Below are 21,494 nucleotides of genomic sequence, written 5' to 3' on the forward strand. Positions count from 1 at the left end.
TTAATAGTCACATACGGTTAGTAGCTACCATATAGGACAGAGCAGTACTATTCCTGGGTAATGCAGCAAAAAGTTTCCAAAATAAAATTTTTTCTCTTCTATTTTACTTTCAATTGAACCAATTCTGGTTAAAGAACAAGTGAGGAGACATCTATTTTTCTATTAGAAATTACAACCTGCAGAGTGTTCCACAGACACTGAGGCAGTTCCTTTGAATCAAAATAGTCAACAGTTTCTCATTTCCAAAGTTAAGTGCCCCAACCACAATGGAGAGAAAGCTCTCAACTTCCTTTCTTGAGTGAAAGTAGTGCAACCCCCATTGCCACTCAAGATGGAAACTTCATGGTTACTTAGTTATAACTAAATCCTGTGTAATTAGCTAGCTAATACCTTTTTTCTCTAACTTTATTTCATCCTTTTCCACTATGCCTTTAACTGTTGCTGCCTTAGTACATAATCATCTTTGATCGCCTTGCCATTTTAAATGCCTCCTAAAGTTAATCTTAAAAATACATCTCAGTGATTTTTTTTTTTTTACATATGTAATCACCCTTGTAACCACCACCCAGATAAAGATAATAGAACATCTCCAGTACTGTATATTCACTCCTGCCCCTTAGCCACTCCCTCAACCACCAGGAACTGCTAGTCTGATGGACTTCTGACTAGTTTTACCCTTTTGAACTTCATATAAATAAAATTACACAGTATATGCTCATTTGTGTCTGGCTTCTTTTATTCAAAATATTATCTGTGAGATTCATCCATGTTGTTGCCTATACTAGATCTTTTCTATTGTTACATTATTTGAAATTTTATGAATATTCCAAAATTTATCCATTCATTCTCCTGCTGATAGGCATTTTCAGTTTTGGGCTATTATGAATAAGACTGATATGAAGATTAATAATGTTGGTTTAAGTATGAAAAGAACCTAAAATAAATAGTCAAAATATGTTACTTCTTTCCCTCCATTATATTGGAATTACAGTAGAAACTGATGCTGTATGCACTACATAAAATAAAATTAGACACATTCAAAATCAGGTTTGCATGTTAAACAAAAGACACGCCATGTATACTTTCAATCATTATACATGTTAAGTGCATGCACAATGAATTCATATCACATTAACCACAAACATTAACACCAAATGGATAACAAAATTTGACGTTTATTATCACATTCTAGCATCTGCTCTACATTTTCTGATGCATCAAGAAGAGATTAATCCAGGCAACAACAAAACATACTGTCACCTTGCTAAACCTACAAGACAAAGCATGTAAAATATGATATGTAATCTTAAAAGGTATCACCTAAGAGGGGCTACAAAAAGTTTTTAGTATTAGTTTGGCCACTTAAACAAGTTCATTAAATTTGAGCATGTAAAATTTTTCTACTTTGTAAAATTAGCACCAGCTTATTTTCCCTAACATTACCATTTCTAAATTCAAGTCAATAATGCTTAGGTCCAGAACTTAGAAAAAAGTGCTAATTTGCATGGATGTGTTAAATTATCCTCCCTCCATGCAGGAGATAAAATGAATCAGATCTGAAATCAATGTTTTATGAAAATTAATATAACAGCAATTAATATTTCCTTCTTTGACATAATGTTACTTTTTCCTAAACTTAATATTCTAAAATATACTCAATAAAAGTCATTTCATTGCTAATGGGCTGCTTTTCTAGTATTGTAAAGCAGAAGCAGAATGACAAATACTATATTAAACTGAAGTTACTATACAGATTCAATAACCACATATACACATGGACAGTGAACCTGAACCTTTAAAAAAATTACTCCTTTGTGCAAAGATCACTTGTATTTTGTACTACCATAAAGCTGTAAATTCATACAATGTATAAAAGATGAGTGAAATCACATTTTTCTTCTTACCTCCCATTCTCTGGCTGCTGCTTGATTACTAGAATCCTCATTTGTTTCCGACTCCTCAATCTTTTTTACTATTATAAATCCAGGTTCTCTGGTGTATTCACCAGTATCTTCTGCATATATTTCTGGACTCCACTGAATGAAGAAGGCATACAAGTGATCTGTCCTGTTAGAAGAAGTGACTGTTAATAGACCTGGTATTCCGTGCTGCTAGAATAACAAAATTATATTTGTAAAATATCTTAATAAAACATAAAAGACTTAAAATATACGCAAAATATATGCTGCTTTATATAAAAAGATAAAGCCCACTATCAGGAAGACATTAATTTAAAATTTATTTGGTTATGTTCTGTCAAGATTTTTTGAGAAAATATTAAGATTTTCTTGGCATGCTTTTGAAGTTCAGATGCTATATATAGTAATGTTTTTGTTCTTTAAAGACACTAGTGATAAAAAAGGAAATTAGATCCATAACTTTGACCTCATTCATTCAATGATCTAATGATCTAAAATACAAGTAAACAATTTACTAATTGCCTGTTTTGAAACATAAACATTGTACAGAATTTTTCCAAGTTAATAGAAATTTAATGTCCTTAACTTTCAAATGATACCAGGAACACACAATTTTTAGGGACAGAGTATCTATTTTTTTAAATCTCTGGTTTCCCATTTCAGTATTTTGTTTACTATAGTAAGACAGTTGTTGCATTCCCTGATAAACATACTTGAGAGTCAAGCACTATTTCAAATATCTATGCTTTACTGGCTTTAATTAACATGAGTTATTAAAAATTGATTATAAAACTCTCAGCCAACATATATCAATGAAAAATGGTTCTGGAAATTATATTTTCAATCTAATAATTTTTTTGTCATTCCTTATGTGGTAGCTAACATATTAAAAGGATGTTAAGTTTTATCTTTCAGATAATTTTCACTTTTAAAATAGCAGTTTTCATAAGTTACATGCATATAATAATGGTCAGGATCCTAATAATACTAATTTTTAATAAACATTAGCCAAGGTACAAAGACAATATGAAAATTAAAAATTCCATGTAAAAATTAAAATAAAGCCAAGAATAATGAGAAAAATCTAAGTTTTTACATTAGTTTTAACTAAATACAGGTAAATTTTTATTTGTAGTAATTTCAACATCACTGGAAAATTTGAATATCTGGATCTGTTCTTTTTAGAGCCAGAAGAATTATGCAAATCATATCATATTTTTAAATTAATCCTATTTTGTTGAAGGCACACACTGTACTGTATATTTGGTGGAGTGGGAGGAGGCGAAAGAAGCACTTTATCACTTTATCCCTGAAAGCAGCAGTCTTCAAAACAACGTGTAAAGACTTTTCAAGAAGTACATGAACACTTAAGATAGTCCTAAAGGAATCAATTTCTATATCATCAACTTCCATATGTTGCTCTTTGCTGATACTAATCTGTCTAAAAACAGTACAGTTAAGATATCTTACAAATTCCCTGTTCTCTGCTTTTATTAAAGTACTCTAATTTATAAAAAAATGGGCATATCCTCACCCATTTATAATTTTACAATGGTACATGACTTAAAGTATAAAACTTCCAGTCTATCCAAGATTTGTGTAGAGACAGGGAATGATTATAACAACTTGGTAATAAGTCCTTTTGCATTTCAGGTGATTTCTAATTGATTAATTTCCACAAAACTGAAGGAGTTTACTGATGATCGCTAAAAAATAATTTTGGTGAGAGATGATTGAGTAATTTTTGGAATTATTTTGAAACATGTTTAAAGAATTGAGTGACATCATTATAATAAAATTCTCTTCAGTCTCATTGACTTTTATATAAACAAAGCTTCTAAGTACCTATAAGAAAAATAAAAAAGGGAAGGGCAGAACTGGTGCTGAATCCTCTCATCCTTTCGATGAATAATACTCGTCAATGAATGCATAAACCGGGGAAAGGCCCATCTATCTCCTTAAGGTATACATTTCCTATGTTATTTTACTTTTTATGTGTAATACTTATGACAACTTATAATTTATATTGCTTTGATCAATTGTATATTAATAATTGGAATGATATATTATAATTTTCTTCTGCATATAATTAACACTTGGAACCATGTAGTTGTGGTTAGACAATTTTCTCTTGGATTTTTGCATGTCTTATGAACAGAAGCATTGAGTACCTTTGTTCAACAACATCTTTTCAAGTACATTAGCATAGGAAACATGGCATAGCATGGTCTTAGAAGAGACAGTATCTTACTGTGAAGCAAACCATGCTTACTGTCCATTATAAAAGATTCAGGTTCCCTAAACTTTTGGTTCCTCTTCTGTAATAAAACCCATGGCATGTGCAGCTGTCATCTGCCTTCTTTACATTCTTTGTAGGAATGGAGGCACAAAGAACTCAAAGCAACTGTTGATGCACTGACGACTGCTATTGTACCTCTTGTGTTTTCTGCCAGCATGCATCAAACCGAAGCACGCTAACTTGTTAGTTTTCTAGTAGGGTAAAACCTTAGACCCTTTACTATTCTGACAACAGTCACAGAAAATTTTAAACTAATTTAATTTCAGTATACTTACGCACATACATATGTAAATGCGTAAGTGTATGCAGTTTCTTGCAAAGAACTATAATAGAGGATAAAAATACAGTAACTTATAAAAAGAGTCTGTGAGGAAGTGTAACAGAAATACAAGTTCAAAGAGAAAAAATAATGATGCAATTTTTAACCGCCGAAGAAGAGTACATCATCTAAGTAGTTTTTAAGTAGATAATGGTAGAGAGAAAATTGTTCTGATGTTTAGGTTCTACTGGATGTATTTAAAAGATCAATTTAACAGTTTTAACTTAAAATGTCAAAATTTACAACACAGTAACAAGACATCTTTTACAACTGCTAAAACTTAACGTGAAAAATTTTTTTATGTAAATGGTATACAAAAATAGTTTGAAGACCACCACATACTTGCAGTAGCTAATTTAGTGTCATGTATACAGCAGGCATTTAGTAAGTGAGAAAATTTAAATAAAGGGATTATACATCATTACCTATCTTCAGGGAAGGGCAATACCAGTAAATATTTTGATGAATCTTCTTGCTCTAAGACATCTTAAGTTTCTTTACTACTAAAACTGGGTATATGTTCACACTTTTTGCAATAATGCAGTAAACTAGAGCATAAAATAGGAGCTAAATGATTTCAGATTTAATGGCAGCTTTTAATCATAAACTGCATGTTTCAAAGTACTTTGTCACTGGTATTGCAATGCACAAAATAATTTAAATTCAAGGGATCTCTATAATGTTCAAGCATTTGTTGTTTGGTGTTTTACCTTTCTTGTGGCACAGCAAACCAATATTCATGTTTTTTATCTCTCTGTGCATACTGTTGCATTGTAGCACTTGCTTGAGATACAAATGTTTTCCTCATTGGCTTTCCAACTCTGAGACACAAGAACTTATGTAATCGATGCCGTCTCTTTTCTTTTAAAAGTGCAGAACCTAAAATTGAAATGCAAATAGTGTTTATTCATCTCTCATACACCATGCTTAAATAATTTAGATTAAGCAACTTTATCTTCAAAGTTCTGACAAATAATTACAGAATAAAATCTCACTTTCCTGATACTCTGGTGAATTCTCTTAAGTAACTTGTATTTTTTCCATCAAAAGTCAAGTCACAGATACACCAAGACTAAAGTTAACAGAACAGCCAAGTTAATGAACTGAAATTATGTCTAAAGATATTAGGAAAAAATGTAAAAGCTTCAGGAACATTTTTGTTAAATTTGTGTAACAACCATAATAAAGTAATGATATACATATATTATTTTCTGCATATTCTCTATCAGCCTTTTAGAATGACATCTATATAATTTTTAAAGGTATACTTTAATATGGTTATTACAGAGGAAAATTCAATGAAGTTCCTGAAGCTTTTACATGCATTGGAAGGTGTGCTAAAACAGTCAACAATATATTAGATTTAGCCAATTGTTTGGACAGTTAATTAAGAATGAATTATCTCTTAACTCTTCCAACCAGAAATGCTGATAAAGAATATATTGAGGGTCTGACAAAATGGGTGAGTTCAGGAATCTGGACATTAACTAACTTGTGAAGGCAGCACACTGTGGAGGAAAGAGCACTTATTTACAGTCAGGAGATCTGGGTAATAGTCACAGCTTTTTTTCTGTGTGATATTATGCAAAATACATAATCTACAAAGTGATCTCTACTATTTGCGTATGGCTAAAAGGGGGAACTTTCACCATTCTTCCCAAAATTGTATTCTACACTTTTATCTTCATTACACGTTTGATTATATTATAAAGTCATAAAGACCAGAAACTTTAAATATCTCCCTATTATAGAATATCAAGTTACTTAAAATTAGTTACTTAAAACTAATTCTAATTCCAAACAAAAAAAGAAGAAACCAAATGGCAACAATCTAGAGATATCTAAAAACATCTACCAATGTCTCTCCTTTTAGTATTTGGTTATAATACAACCTTCCCTATCCCCATTAATCCTACCAAACCCCACAACAAACCTATTAAAATTAGTCCGCCACATTACCAGGTTAAATAGAATCCCTTATCTTTTTCAAGGGTTTCAAAATATAAAGCAACCATCAAATGTAGTCAAAGATATTCAAATAAAGGTATTTACACATCATACTTTATAACATCAAAAATAGGAAATGTGTTAATATGAATTATTAATAACAACTGAATGTCTTAATAATATGTAAATGGTTAAATAAATTTAGGAGCCATTAAAACCATGTTTTCAAAGAACTGCAATGACACAAAACATTCACAACATAAAATGTTAAATGTATAAAGCAGGATACAATACTACATATAGTATATTCCTGAATTCATATTAAAAATCTATATGTATAGATACAAATATCAAAATTACATATATGTACATATGCGCATGTATGTATCTATACATACACTCCCAAAGATCTCTATAAGACAGACAAATATACCACATGTTAACAATGATCATCTTCGGTAATGAATTCCAGGTTATTTTATAAATTTTCTAGAGACTTCCTATATTTGTCAAAATGTTCCTTAAGGAAAATTCATTAGTTCTGAATGAAAATAAAGTATTACAGAAGAAGAAATAATTTAATTTCTTATAGAACTTGTTTCAAATAAATGAAATCTTTAATATCTACTGAAAATAATCCTTAGGTCTTCAGGGTGTCTCAAATGGATGACACAAAGAAAATATAGTACTTTAAAAACTTAACCAAATCCTTGTTAATTTCTGATGGGAATATAAAATGGTGCAGCCACTGTGGAAAACACACAGTTCCTCAAGAAGTTAAACATAGAGTTACCATATGATCCAGCAATTTCACTTCTGGGTATATACCCCCAAAAATTCAAAGGAGGAATTCAAACAGATATTTGTACACTAATGTTCAAAGCAGCATTATTCCAAATAGCTAAAAGGTGGAAACAACCCAAATGTCTATCAACAAATGAATCAATAAACAAAATGTGGTATAAACATACAACGGAATATTATTCAGCCTTAAAAAGGTAAGGAATTCTGACACATGCTACAAAATGGATGAACTTTGAAGGTGTTATGCTAAGTTTAATAAGACACACACAAATGGACAAAAACTATGCGACTCTACTCATATGAAGTACTTACAGTGGTTAAATTTAGAGACAGAAAGTAGAATATTGGTTGCCAAAGGCTATGGAGAGGGGAGAATGGCACGTTATTTGTTTATGGAGTACAGAGTTTCAATTTGGGAAGAGGGAAAAAGTTCTGGAGATGGATAGCAGTGATGGTCGCTCAATAATGTGAACATAGTTAATGCCTCTAAACTGCAGACTTAAAAATTGTTCAAATGATGTTTTGTTATGTATATTTTACCAAATTAAAAAGATAGTTGAAATGATAAATTTTATTTTATGTATGTTTTAGTACAATAAAAAATTTTTGAATAAAAAAAGTTCTTATGTAAATTGGATAAATCTGGGATCGACATTTCAACAGAATTAATACAAATGTTAGCTACGTTACTCACATTATACTCCATTTAACTCATAACGTGTTAAGGAGAAGCATGGTATATTAGAAATAAAAGACAGACTATCACTATAATTTTCAGAAGTAGTACCAAAAAGCAAAACTGAAAGATAAAATAGTGTTTTTATTTTTCCTGAGTTCTGGCTTTTAAAGGAAAACATTTAATCAGATGATGATGGAACTTCTGGATATGTGGAAGAATTCCAGAAATATATTTTTATGTGTAATTGTACTTTTTAAAATAAATATGGGATTACAACTTTTGCAATTAAAATATTATATGTGCAATGAAAAAAGACATTTTTAATAGCTAACATACCAAGAACGAAAACAGAAAATAGAATGATCAAAGGTATTACACAGCTTGTGTGTACTTTCAAGAAATAAATTGTTTAAAGATAGAATGCAGTTGAGTCAAGAATGTTTACTGATTGGAAATGTTTATTGGTTGAAATGATGATCATTATGTGTACAATCTACCTGTGGTATAAGAAAACACAGTAGACACCAGAGACTGTATGTACCTGTATATAGTAACATCAAAGTAACCACTTGGTTATCTTTCAGACTGGTCTAGGACATATCAGTTTTTGAGTCAGTGAGGAAAGAGGGAGACAACATGCAATAATATGAACTAACTTTATATACTGTCAACACTTACCTTCTACATGTCCATCAGCAGATGCAATTTTATGCTTAACTTCTTTTTGTGACACCTGTTGCATATTTTCCCTGTGCTGTTTAGTTTGTTGCATAGTATGGGTTTTCCAGAGTTTGCGTAGCTCTTCTACCTCTGTCTCTGAGTCCTGATTTTGATCCTTTCCTTGTTTTCCTTTGTTAACAGTTTGCTTTTGTTTAAATTCTGTTGTTTCCTCACAAGGCATATTTTGTTTACTCTCCTCGTGGTGTAGTGAATTCTCATGAAGAAAAAAATCCTGATCTGTATTACCTTGTATACTTGTGCTTTGTTCTTTAGGGCCTGATATTTCTTGAAAGTTATCTGTAATGTGATCTCTTTCATTAGCCTTCATTTCAAGATTATTTAAATCAGTTTTATGAGACAAAGTCCCAACTTCATTTGTGGAATGTTCAGTCTCAGATTCTAAGTGACCAGGAGTACTAGTAGACCCTGATTTGGCTGCCGAACATTCTACTTCAGTCTGACTGACAGTTAGCACAGATTCTGATGACGCACCAGAAGATTTATCTTGTCGCAACTCATCTGAAGAGATGAGCTCCTCTCGTATAGGGGAGAGTTCTGATTCTGTGAACACATCTTCCGAAAGAGACTCCTCAGTGCTCCTAGGAGCAGTGCTGGCACTATCGTTACCTGCATCGCGGATTCTCGAGTCTATTTCCTCAGTATTACTTCCTGTCATTTTCTTTGAATGGCAGAAGCCCTTTCCTGATAACTGATCTATTTCTCTGTCATTAAATAAAATAAAAAATTATTAGACTTTTAAAATTGTAGCATTTTATTTTCCACAAACTGAACACTGAATTAATATCATTAAACAGGCTTTTCCAAAAGGATGTAGCATGTATCTCAAGAGAATATAAAAATTTGATTTATTTATATATGACCAAGTAATTAAATCCATAGATCAAGTAATTCTATAGATCAAATCAAGCTTTTGCATCAATTGCTTAAGATCTGGGAAATATCAATGTAAGATTTCCTTACAAGTAAGCTACTTGAAGAGAATTTGATGACATAAGTTCTGATAAAGCTATAATTCTTAACTAAAATGTACTCACTGATGGAATATAGAAAATAAACAAAAAAATTTTCATTAAAATTTTAAGTCTCTCAATAAAGTAAAAATACACTGATTTATTATATACATATATACACACATACGTATACACACAGTCCTTATTTATATTCAAATAGAGATGAAACTAAAATATATGGCTCAACTGCAAGGCTTAAAATCCACCTGAATAGAACCAAGGCAAGTGATTAGGGAAAATCTTCAAGCTAATAACATCAACTCTTAATAAACAATTCTAAGAAAACTTGTTCAGGTAAAGAGTTTAGACATTAAACAACTGAATGGCTTATAACTGGGTCTAGATTTCCATGTTTAATGACATTTGTATATGTAAGCAATAATGTTCAAAAGTTATATTCTAAGTTCTGGGAAGAGGTAGTACAAACATCTGTATCATGAAATATAAGTCAGTAATTTAAAATGACAGTTACAAGTAGTTTGTGATAACTGGAAATTAAATGAGCTCGCAGTGGAAAAAGTATTAATATTTATGCATATACAGTTTGAGAATCATGTAAAAATATGAACAGAAAAGACTAGAAAGTAAGTCAACACAAAAGTAATTGGTTGTCTCTGGATGGTGAAGTCCAGGTATTTCTTTTTCTCTTGTTCTGCTTTTTGGTAGTTTTCAAATTTTCTGTAACAAGTATGCATTCTTCTATAATTAGGGTGAATAAAATTTATCTTTTTGAAAGTATTAATTAGTTGAAGTCCAATTCACATCTCTGCTGCCTTTTTACGTGATTCATACTAAGAAACACAGGCGTCTAATTTGTTGTTAAGTATGTAATAGTGGCATCTACTGGTGATTCACTTGAACTGCATATGTAGGGTCTTGGAACTGGGCAGAAGTTTTAAGAAACTGTATCTGTACATTTAACAAAACTGTAAGATGCTTAGGTAAGAGATGAAGATAACAAACCTAACAGAGTATGTATTTAGATAAGTGCTGTACCCTTCAAAGTTAATATGCTGAAAGGCCAAACATTTATGCCAATGATGCTGCCATTGCTCAATATAGTTCCAGAATAATACCTTTGAAATCACCTTCCCAAGCAGTATAAGACAGAAGAAAAACAATCAAATCTTATACTTCATTTTTATCATATATGACATTACTCTGCAAAACCATTTGTTTTGTTGATCTGATTTGGTACCAAACTTTTTTTTTTTTTTTTTTTGAGACAGAGTTTCACTCTCTTGCCTGGGGTGAGTGCCGTGGCGTTAGCCTAGCTCACAGCAACCTCAAACTCCTGGGCTCAAGCAATCCTATTGTCTCAGCCTCCCGAGTAGTTGGGACCACAGGCACGCGCCACCATGCCCGGCTAATTTTTTCTACATATATTTTTTTAGCTGTCCAATTAATTTCTTTCCATTTTTTGGTAGAGACGGGGTCTCGCTCTTGCTCAGGCTTGTCTCGAACTCCTGAGCTCAGAACGATTCGCCCGCCTCGGCTTCCCAGAGTGCTAGGATTACAGGCGTGAGCCACCGCGCCCGGCCCCTCAAACATTTTTTTAATCAACCTATAAGGCAGGATTTAAAGATATTTCTTTTTGGAGAAACTTTTTTAAATGTTTATATCAAATGCATAGTCTTTCAAAGTGACACTGAATGATAAAACAGTTATTTGAAAGGAAAGGAGCCCTAGAGATTCCCTGTAGAATAGTTATGGATTGTTCAAAATAAGAGACTCCCAAAGTATCATTACACAAATGGAAAAGTAGAAGAACAGAGACAGAATCTCACCAGTGACTATATACGCATATGCATGTATATATATAGATAGATATAAATATATAACTGCCTTCTTTCTCTTTCAATCTAAGCTTTCACTCTTTCATCTTTTTATCATCCCTCAACCTACCCCCAATAATCTTAATTTGCTGAAAATGACTTTTGATGATGATTTATAAATATAGCTAATAGCAAAGGATAGTAACACCTTCTAAGAATTCTCTGTACCTCAAAAGATTAGTTTGCCAAGCCAAAATAACATCTGTTGGATGGAAGGTATAATGGACACTTTTAAAATAAATGATTTTATTTTATCACACATATCCTAACTATGACATATATCCTAGCTCACGTAGTCTTCCTCATAGACAAAAATAATCTGCTCCTTTTCTCCTTTGTAACTTGTTCTGCCCAACAAGAGTTAATTTTAAAACAGCCATCATCCCTGTGGGCTAATACAGGGCTACAAATATCAGTATCTGTTAAAGTGAAGCCAATTTTAAAATATTGACAAAGTCATGTATGGAGAGATAAGGAAGTCCTTTTCTACCATGTATCAATTTTCTGCCTTTCTACTTCTCCTTCCTTTCTTTATATATCTACCTTATATATTTTTATTTCTCATTCCTCCTTTTTTCCTCTGGTCATTACTTTGGGCAAGCATACTACTTTCAAAGGCTGTGCCTAAGCTGGGTCTCACACCTATCTTATCACACAAATTCCCTCACCAGTATATTCCAAGATTAACACTTTACATTTGTGCAACTTGTGGGTTTTCTCTTCTTTATTTTATAATTTTCTGGGGGAGAAGAGTACAAATATATAAATAAATAAATAAAAATAAAGTTGTTTTGGCTATAACAATGTCAGGTCTTTGCTCATATGGCCTCTCTCAAATCCCACACCATACTCTTCAGGCACTTCCAAGAAAATTTGGAAACTATCCTTGACAATGATTACTCATAGAGGTAAATTTGGAATCTGCATGCTGTGTCTGAATAAAAAGGGAAGGTAAATACTGAATTAAATGGACATATAGGTTACTTTTCAAATATCTGGTTCTCTGACCAAATACACAAATATAAATGTAAATTCCTAACTATTCTAGGTGAAAGTTAAGAATATCTTCTCAATGATGCATATACTTTTGTTTCATTATTGATAAAATAAAAAGCAGCTATAATAAAACTAATAAAAATAATTAATAGTATTAGACCAGGGTCAATTATCTATATATAATAAAATTAGAAAGGAATATAAATGCCACTCTTACATGGGAAAGGATTCCTTTATTTTGCTATCCAAAATTTCTTTGTACATCGCAGCGGACATCACCTCTTCCATTGGACACATGATGCCATATTCCTCACAGCCATTTTCTTGAACCAAGGGGTCAGTTTTATGTGGATCGAACATTATATTATTTGGTGTAACTAGCAGCACACCACTGACTGTGCCCTAGGATTAAAAAAAATAATAACGTTCAAACTTCAAGTTTAAAATTTCCCAAAAAGTATTCTAGCTATTTTTACTAATTTTCTTCTAATGTTAGGCCATCTACTGTATGTATAAATAGTGCATTCAATTCACCCATATAAAAGAATGAAATCAGGTCTTTTGGTGCAACACGGATGGAACTGGAGGTTATTATCTTAAGTGAAACAGTCAACACGGAAACACAAATACTCCATGTTCTTACTTGTAAGTGGGAGTTAAATAATGTTTACAGATAGATGTAGGATGTGGAATGATAGACAATGAAGGTTTGGAAGGGTGAAGGAGTGGGAGGGGAGTGGATGATGAGAAATTATTTAATAGGTACAGTGTATATCATTCAGGTGACGGATACTCTAAAAGCCCTAAGTTCACCACTATGCAATGCATGCATGTAACAAAATTACATTTGTACCTGATAAATTAATATAAAAAAAGTACATTCAAGAACTATGTCATTCTCACAAAAACATTTTCAATAAAACCCATGTTTTCCCAGTTAATTCTCTTTAGCAGAGACAGAATATCATATTCCCTCTAAAACAATCAATTCAGGAATTAAAATTTGCAAACTTGGTAAAATACTGAGTTCTCTCATGTTAGAAAGATAATAACTTCAGTAAGGTAGAAGGAATTGTAAAGCCATGCAAGGCATAGGCCATGTTTTACATTAATTTGCATACTGTTTCCTGTGTTATTCCCTCACTGCAGATACCAAGTATAGTTTAATGTATATAGTGCAGACTCAGTAAGAAATATGTTGATAATTCAATCCATTTATAAAAGGAAAAGACTATAATGTCTTTAAAGTATCTCTTTGAAAATTCTCTGTTTTCACTTGATTTTGCTAGTACTCAGCTATATAAACCTGGGCAAGCAAAATCTCCAGGCCTGTTTCTTCGATTGTAAAATTAGGTGGATTAGATGACCTCTAAAGTATACAGTAATCATTTTTAATTTCACCATGAAAAGCTATGAAATGTTAAATACATTTATATAAATAGTGATACAAATCTGAAAAGTCCAACCCTCTTGTTTTATAAATGAGCAAACTAAAGTCAATGAGCAGCTAACTAATGTTAGTTATTATATTTATTGAATGCTTCATATGCATGCTTTATATTCATATTTCATTTGATCTTCACAATCACAGCTCTGAGATGGGCATAATCATTTCCAGTTTACAAATGGAGAGCTAACACTGACGAAGGACAAGCAACTTGTGTTAAACACCAGGATTTAAAACCCACATAGTTTGTGTTTTATACTACATATAATCCCTCTGCATCCAAGTCACAAACTATAATCACTCCAAACCAAGTGTCAAGCATTCCTTAATCCCAGTTTTAACTCCCATTCCACCATATTCTTTAACTATAGAAATGAAGAGCCAAAAATAATTCTAAAAATAAAATAGTTTCTTTTCCTTTAAATTGTGCTTGATTTGGTATTATACTCTCCTCACAAGTTCAAATTCAGCTCTGTGAACTTACCTGTCTTAACTTTAAGAACATAAAATTTAAGTTATTACTTTTAAAAATAGTCAAGTAAAGAAAGTAAAAAAGTAAATTCTACTGAAAATGCTCTTCCAATCGCAAGTGAAAAAAAGCTACTGTAGATGTTCAATAAAAGACATTTATCATTAACAGTAAATTCATTCAATATTAGAAGAGTATATGTGTATACACATTTTGGTGAGGGAAAGGGAAATATGAAATTGTGAATAGCACTTCTTTTAATTCAGTCCGGGGCTGCCTAAATAAAGAGTAACTTTATATAAACCATAGCCTATTTATTTTTCAATTAATATTTTAATTAGATTCCTATACATCAATTTGTATTCTTGGAGCACATTACCAATTCAAGTCAATGAGAGATGGCAAAGTACTTTGAAAGGAACATTTACATTTTCAAAGACAATCCAAGAAATAGAAATCAAAAGTGGAGTATATACAATGTAAAAAAAATTTAAAAGTGGGAGAGAAGTTTGAAAGATGGGAAACCTTTAACTTTTTTTTACACTATATATATCTATGTGTACAGCAACTATCCAAAGATGAGAAAAGAACACTTGAAAGGAGCAGAGGAAACAATCTTCAGAGCCCACAGAGTCAGGAACAGTTTGTTCTCACTAACCAAAGCGAAAAACATTGTATTAACACGGCCTCAGAATACTCAAGGGGTATTATCTCAATAAAGGGAAAAATTAACTATAGACTAAAGGCTGCTCTGGTCCTGCCTAATGAAACTTAAAAACAAGGCATGATAGAATCAAGAAACTTAACTGTGTCCCAGAAAAAGTGCAAGAATATATATAGGAATACAAAAATATCCAGTACCCTACAAGATAAAATTCATAATGTCTGGCATCCAATCAAAAATTACCAGGCAAGCAAAGAAAACACAAAAAATGGACCACGAAAGAGGAAAATCAATAAACAGAAACAGATCCAGAAGTAATAGTGGTGAAAGAACAGGTAGAAAAAGACACTAAAATAATTATTATAACTATATTCAAGAATATGGAAGAAAGATTGTGCACAGTAAGACCCAGTTTGAATTTACAGATATGTAAACGGCAATGTTTGAGATGAAAAATTTAACGGCTAGCATTAACAGTACATTAGACATCACAGGAAAAACATTAGAGAATTTAAAGATAAAGCAATTAACATTGTCCAACATGAAAAGTGGGAAAAAAAAAGAGTATGAGGGAACTGTTAGACATAATATCAAGCAGCCTAAAGTACGTATAATTGGAGTCACCAAAGAAGAGGAGAGAAAGTATGGGAAACAAAAAACATTTGAAGAGATCTGGCCAAAAATTCCCCAAATTTGATATAATTTGGGGGAAGGAGGGAGGAATGAATAGGTGGTACACAGGGGATTTTTAACATGATGAAACTAATCTGTATAATACCGTAATGGTAGATACGTATCATTTTACATTTGTTAAAGCCCATAGAATGTAGAACACTAGGGGATCTTAATGCAAACTATGAGCTTTACTTAATGTCTGAATACTGCTTCATCAAGTGTAACAAATATACTACATAAAAGCAAGATGTTAATATTGGGCAACTGGAAGAAGGTGACGAGCATATATGTGAATTCTACTTTCTGCTCAATTCTGTTCACTTAAAATTGCTCTAAAATATAAAGTTATTAATTTTTTAAAAATTGAACGGGAAAAGAGTGACAAAGTGGTACAAAATAAAAAATTTAAGTATTATTTTTATATGTACATATAATTTTGAAAAAATACATAAACATGATATAGTATCATTTTTTAAAAAAAGGAAAAGTAAAGGTTTTTTTTTAGACAAATACTGATAGAGTTAATCACTGGCTGACCTGCACTGCAAGAAATTTAAAAGGAAGTACTTAGGTAAAAGGAAAAATGATAAAGATGGAAATCTGAATCTATACAAAGGAATAAGGAGCATAGGGGCAAATAAGTGGGTAAATATAATATTAATAGATTTTACCCTTATTTTAAAAATTATTTTTAAATTAACTTTTTAAAGCAAAAATGATAATGTATTTTGAGGTTTATAACACATGTAGAAATAAAAGGTATAACAATAAAAGCACAAAGGCTGAAAGGTGGGAAGTAAAAATATATTGTTATAATAAGGTTCTTATATATAAAGTGGTATGATGTTATTAAAGTGAGAATGTGATATATTAAAATATATGTTATAAGCTCTAAAATAGCCACTAATACAACAAAGTATTATAGCTAATAAGCCAACAAAGGAGAGAAAAGAAAATTATTAAAAAACTCGATGCAAAAGAAAGCAGAAAAAGAGGACAGATAGGGCAAATAAAAACAAATAGCAAGACAGTAGATTGAACCCAACCATACCAATAATCACACTAAATTAAAAGGCAGAGATTATCCAAGGAAGCAAGAGCCAAGTAGATGCTAACTATAAGAAACCTACTTTATAAAGAAACAGGCTAAAAGTAAAAGAATAGAAGATAAACCATGTTAACACTCATCAAAAGGAAGCTGAAATGACTATATTAATATCTATCAAAGTAGATTTCATAGCAAAGAACATTACCAAGAATAAAGAGGGTCTTTCAAAATGACAACCCAGTCAATCCTCAGGATAACATAAGAATTCTAAACATTTTTATACCTAATTACAGAGTTTCAAAATGCATGAATTAAGAACTGATAGAACTGAAAGGAGAAAACAGATAAATCCACAATTATAGTGAGACATTTCAACGTTCTTATGTCAAAATCGATATAATAGAATAGACAAAAAAATCAGTGGAAATACAGAAGAACAACACTATCACCCAACTTGCCTTTATTGACAGTTGTAGAATATTCCACCCAACAGCAGAATACACATTCTTTTCCAGTGCACACGTAACATTTATCAAGATATACTGTATTCTAGACTACAAAATAGGTCTCAATAAATAAAGTTTTCAAATAGTAATAAGGATATTCTCTGATCACATACAATCAAATTAGAAATTAGTAACAGAAAGATATCTAGAAAATTCACAAATATTTGGAGACTAATTAAAATACTCCTAAATGAGTCAAAGAAGAAATCAAGAGAAAATATTTTGAATTGAATAAAAACAGAAATACAATATATCAAGATTATATTTTAGCTGGGATGCAGCAAAAATAATACTTAGGGAGAAACTGATAGCACTAATTGTATTTCAAACACTTGTAAGTTATGAATTATGACTATAAAGTAATGGTTCTCACGTGCTACTTCTAAAGTTAGTATCATGTTTCAGTCAATTTCTAAGCAAAACCTCAAGTTTATTTTCCAACTCTGTTACTTTACTATATTCCCTTTGCAGACTAGTTTTTTGCTTAGAAAAGCAGCAAGGTGTGGGAGATAAAACAGATTCAAACAATGTCTGAATTCTGGCTATGAAAGAGAAATTTTGAACCTATTAACCTTTTCCGAATTTTGCTTTCCTGTGAAGAAGACATAGGACTTCCTATTTCACAGGATTGTTTTGAATTGATAAATTAATTAAAATACCTCAAACAGTTTCTGGCATATGGTAGGTACTCCATAAATATTAGTTATCTTCCTATTTGTGTGTTATACTAAGTTACACTGTTAATACTCCAAACAATGCCCCATAGTGGTCTTTTATGTGTGCTTTATGAAATATTCTACCAACAGCAAATTAGCTATGATTTATTGCAGCGAATTTATTTATATCACATTGCCTTTAACAGGTTCAACAGACCACCAGACTCTAAGTTATGATCAAGGTCTATACTAATCCAAAATAACAATATCACCAATATCTTTTTTAAATATCCAAGCATTTGTTGATGCTGATGACTTAAAGTACAAATGCCAAACTGTCATATATTAGTAATAAATAAAGCAGGATTAAAAGTTTTCTCCAGAAGTTTTCTCATTCATTACCTTGCCACTGGTAATATATTTGCAATTAATTTTAAGAAATTTCTCAGTAAATGCTTCTTCCTCCTCAGAAGTCGAAGATACAACTCGTGCAGGTCGAATACCAGTACAAGTAGATGAGGGAGTTGTTTCTTTTGGATGGACTACATCAGGATTCTGATGAAGAAAAGAAAAAAATGGCACTTCAGAAAACTAAATAAAAATGAGCACATTAATAAAGCCAAATGAACAGCTTTCCCCAATAAGTATTGTTCCTTCTCACCATATTCTGGAGGTCAGCCCAAAATATTCTTATATAAGAAAATCATAGGAAAGAACTGGCACTGTTTTCATGTTCAGTAAAGATCTCAAACACAGCTTAAACTTACATTTTCAGTGGTTTTTAATACAGATACACACACATAAATATAAAAAATCATATGAAGAATATTGAAAACTGTACCTCTTCTATGCCCACACACTCACATGCACATGCACACACACTCAAAATGCTCCTGAATTAAACCACTGGTCTTGATAAGAACATATAATATCAATGGGGTGTTGGGAGCAGAGAAAAGGAGAAGAGCGTGTCTACAATACCTAGGTATATAACAGAACCCATTCACTGGAAGAGCCTTTTAAATCTCAAGCTACAAAGAATTGATCAATATCATTCTACAAAGTATTAGTTAGATCACAGCTTCTTAACTTTTTTGGTGTCATTCTCACAGTGAAATCTAGGGACCCCTCCTCTCAATGGTTAAAATAAAATATAGGACTATAAAGAGAAACAATTATATTGAAACACAATTATCAAAACATTTTAAAAAACAAACTGGAGATACAGTAATATATATGCTTCTTTATTAATACATTAAATAAAAAGATCTAGTGGTAATTCTAATAATTATAATTTTGAATGTAAGTGTTGTTTAATGGCCATTAACAACATTTTGTAATATCTACAACAACTCTAAAGTGATCTGAAAATATCTGTGAGTTCTACTGAGGACAAAGTTACAGGTATGCCAGGTATTACCTATGGTTTGTTACTAATATTCTTAATTTTTAAAAATGTTAGATTTCACTTAAAAATGTTTGTATCCAAGTTCACAGGCCCTTTAAATACTACCCACAATTCCATTCCTAAAGTTCATTATTCTGTACATCATAGGAAGCCTAGACAGATGTGTTTTACCTTTGTTTTAAATATCTCCAGAGATATTACATACCTTATGAATAAATGCACACTGACCTGTAGAATAGTTTTCATAGTAGCAAGCTTCTTCTAAGTTTTGAGTTAAAATCTGCCACTTTGTAACTTCTACCTAATAGCTCTAATTTGGCCTTCAGAAATAATAAACAAGACTGCCTCCTCTTCAATCTCATGAACTCTGATATATTGGAAAGGAGTTCTCAAATCTCAACATAAATTTTTCCATACTAATAAATATATCTACTTACTTCAACCCATATGAGTACAGAATTTCTAGACCTCCTTTCATATATCCCTCTTAACATGTAGGGCTAAATCTCTAGCACCAGGGCAGATACTCAACAGATGTTTGTTGAGGGAAGAATAGACCACTGCAGAATATTGCAAAACAACTGTAATACTGTAGCATATATATATTTGATATACTACAATTCTATGTTTTAAAAAACCTAAAAAGGAATTATATTTTTTTAAATTTCAGAATATTATGGAGGTACAAATGCTTTGGTCACATAAGTTGCCTCTGCACTGCTGGAGTCAAAGATACAAGCATGCCTATCCGCCATACAGCACACATTGCACCCTTTAGGTATGAATTTACCCTTCCCTTCCTCCCCACACCACCTGCCCAATCCCCGATGAATGCTACTTCCATATGTGCACTTAAGAGTTGATTAACTAGTACCAATTCAATGGTGTGTACATGTGGTGATACTTCACTTAGAAGAATGGGCTCCAGCTCCATCCAGGATGATACAATAGGTAGTTCACACCACTTTTTTTATGGCTGAGTACTATTCCACGGGATACATATACCACATTTTATTAATCCACTCACGTGTTGATGGGCACTTGGGTTGTTTCCACATCTTTGCAACTGTGAATTGTACTGCTATCAACATTTGAGTGCAGATGTCTTTCTTATAGAACGTCTTTTTTTTCCTTTGAGTAAATGCCCAGTAGTACAATTGATTGCTGGATTAAATGGTAGTTCTACGTTTAGTGCTTTGAAGTATCTCCATACTACTTTCCATAGAGGTTATACCAGTTTGCAGTCCCACCAGCAGCGTATGAGTGTTCCTGTCTCTCCGCATCCATGCCAACATTTGTTGTTTTGGGACTTTCTAATAAAAGCCATTCTCACTGGAGTAAAGTGATATCTCATTGTGGTTTTGATTTGCACTTCCCTGATGATCAGAGATGTTGAGCACCTTTTCATATGTTTGTTGACCATCAGTCTATCATCTTTCGAAAAGTTTCTGTTCAAGTCTTTTGCCCACATTTTAATGGGGTTGATTTTTTTCTTGTTGATTTGCCTGAGTTCTTTATACATTCTAGTTATCAGGCCTTTATCGGATGTATAGCAAGAAAAAGCATTTGAGAAAATTCAGCATCCTCTTATGATAAGAACGCTTAACAAAATAGGCATAGATGGGACTTACTCAAAGGAATTAGATTTTAATAGTTATGTGATTCTATTTAATCATTAGTATCTATTAACAAAATTCTCCTCAATCGGCCAGGCGCGGTGGCTCACGCCTGTAATCCTAGCACTCTGGGAGGCCGAGGCGGGCGGATTGTTTGAGCTCAGGAGTTCGAGACCAGCCTGAGCAAGAGCAAGACCCCGTCTCTACTAAAAATAGAAAGAAATTAGCTGGACAACTAAAAATATATAGAAAAAACTAGCCGGGCATGGTGGCGCATGCCTGTAGTCCCAGCTACTTGGGAGGCTGAGGCAGGAGGATCGCTTGAGCCCAGGAGTTTGAGGTTGCTGTGAGCTAGGCTGACGCCACGGCACTCACTCTAGCTCGGGCAAGAAAGTGAGACTCTGTCTCAAAAAAAAAAAAAAAAAATTCTCCTCAATCTTTTCATTTTATGATGCA

General features: G+C 32.2%; 1 protein-coding gene across 5 annotated transcripts in view; it reads right to left on the reverse strand.

The window, feature by feature from the left end:
- The window catches only part of OXR1 (oxidation resistance 1), a 549,925-nt gene that overhangs the window by 47,464 nt on the left and 480,967 nt on the right, over positions 1-21,494 (reverse strand). For all 5 annotated transcript variants that reach the window (XM_012645321.1, XM_012645319.1, XM_012645320.1 and 2 more), the window contains 5 exons: positions 18,417-18,569; positions 12,767-12,951; positions 8,646-9,409; positions 5,248-5,416; positions 1,905-2,067 (listed from right to left, as the gene is read on the reverse strand). In XM_012645321.1, coding sequence (XP_012500775.1) covers positions 1,905-2,067; positions 5,248-5,416; positions 8,646-9,409; positions 12,767-12,951; positions 18,417-18,569 — 1,434 coding nt within the window. The remainder of the gene's footprint in view (positions 1-1,904; positions 2,068-5,247; positions 5,417-8,645; positions 9,410-12,766; positions 12,952-18,416; positions 18,570-21,494) is intronic.

This window comes from Propithecus coquereli, unplaced genomic scaffold (genome assembly GCF_000956105.1).
Source record: "Propithecus coquereli isolate 6110/MARCELLA unplaced genomic scaffold, Pcoq_1.0 Scaffold23, whole genome shotgun sequence".
NCBI classification, from domain to species: Eukaryota; Metazoa; Chordata; class Mammalia; order Primates; family Indriidae; genus Propithecus; species Propithecus coquereli.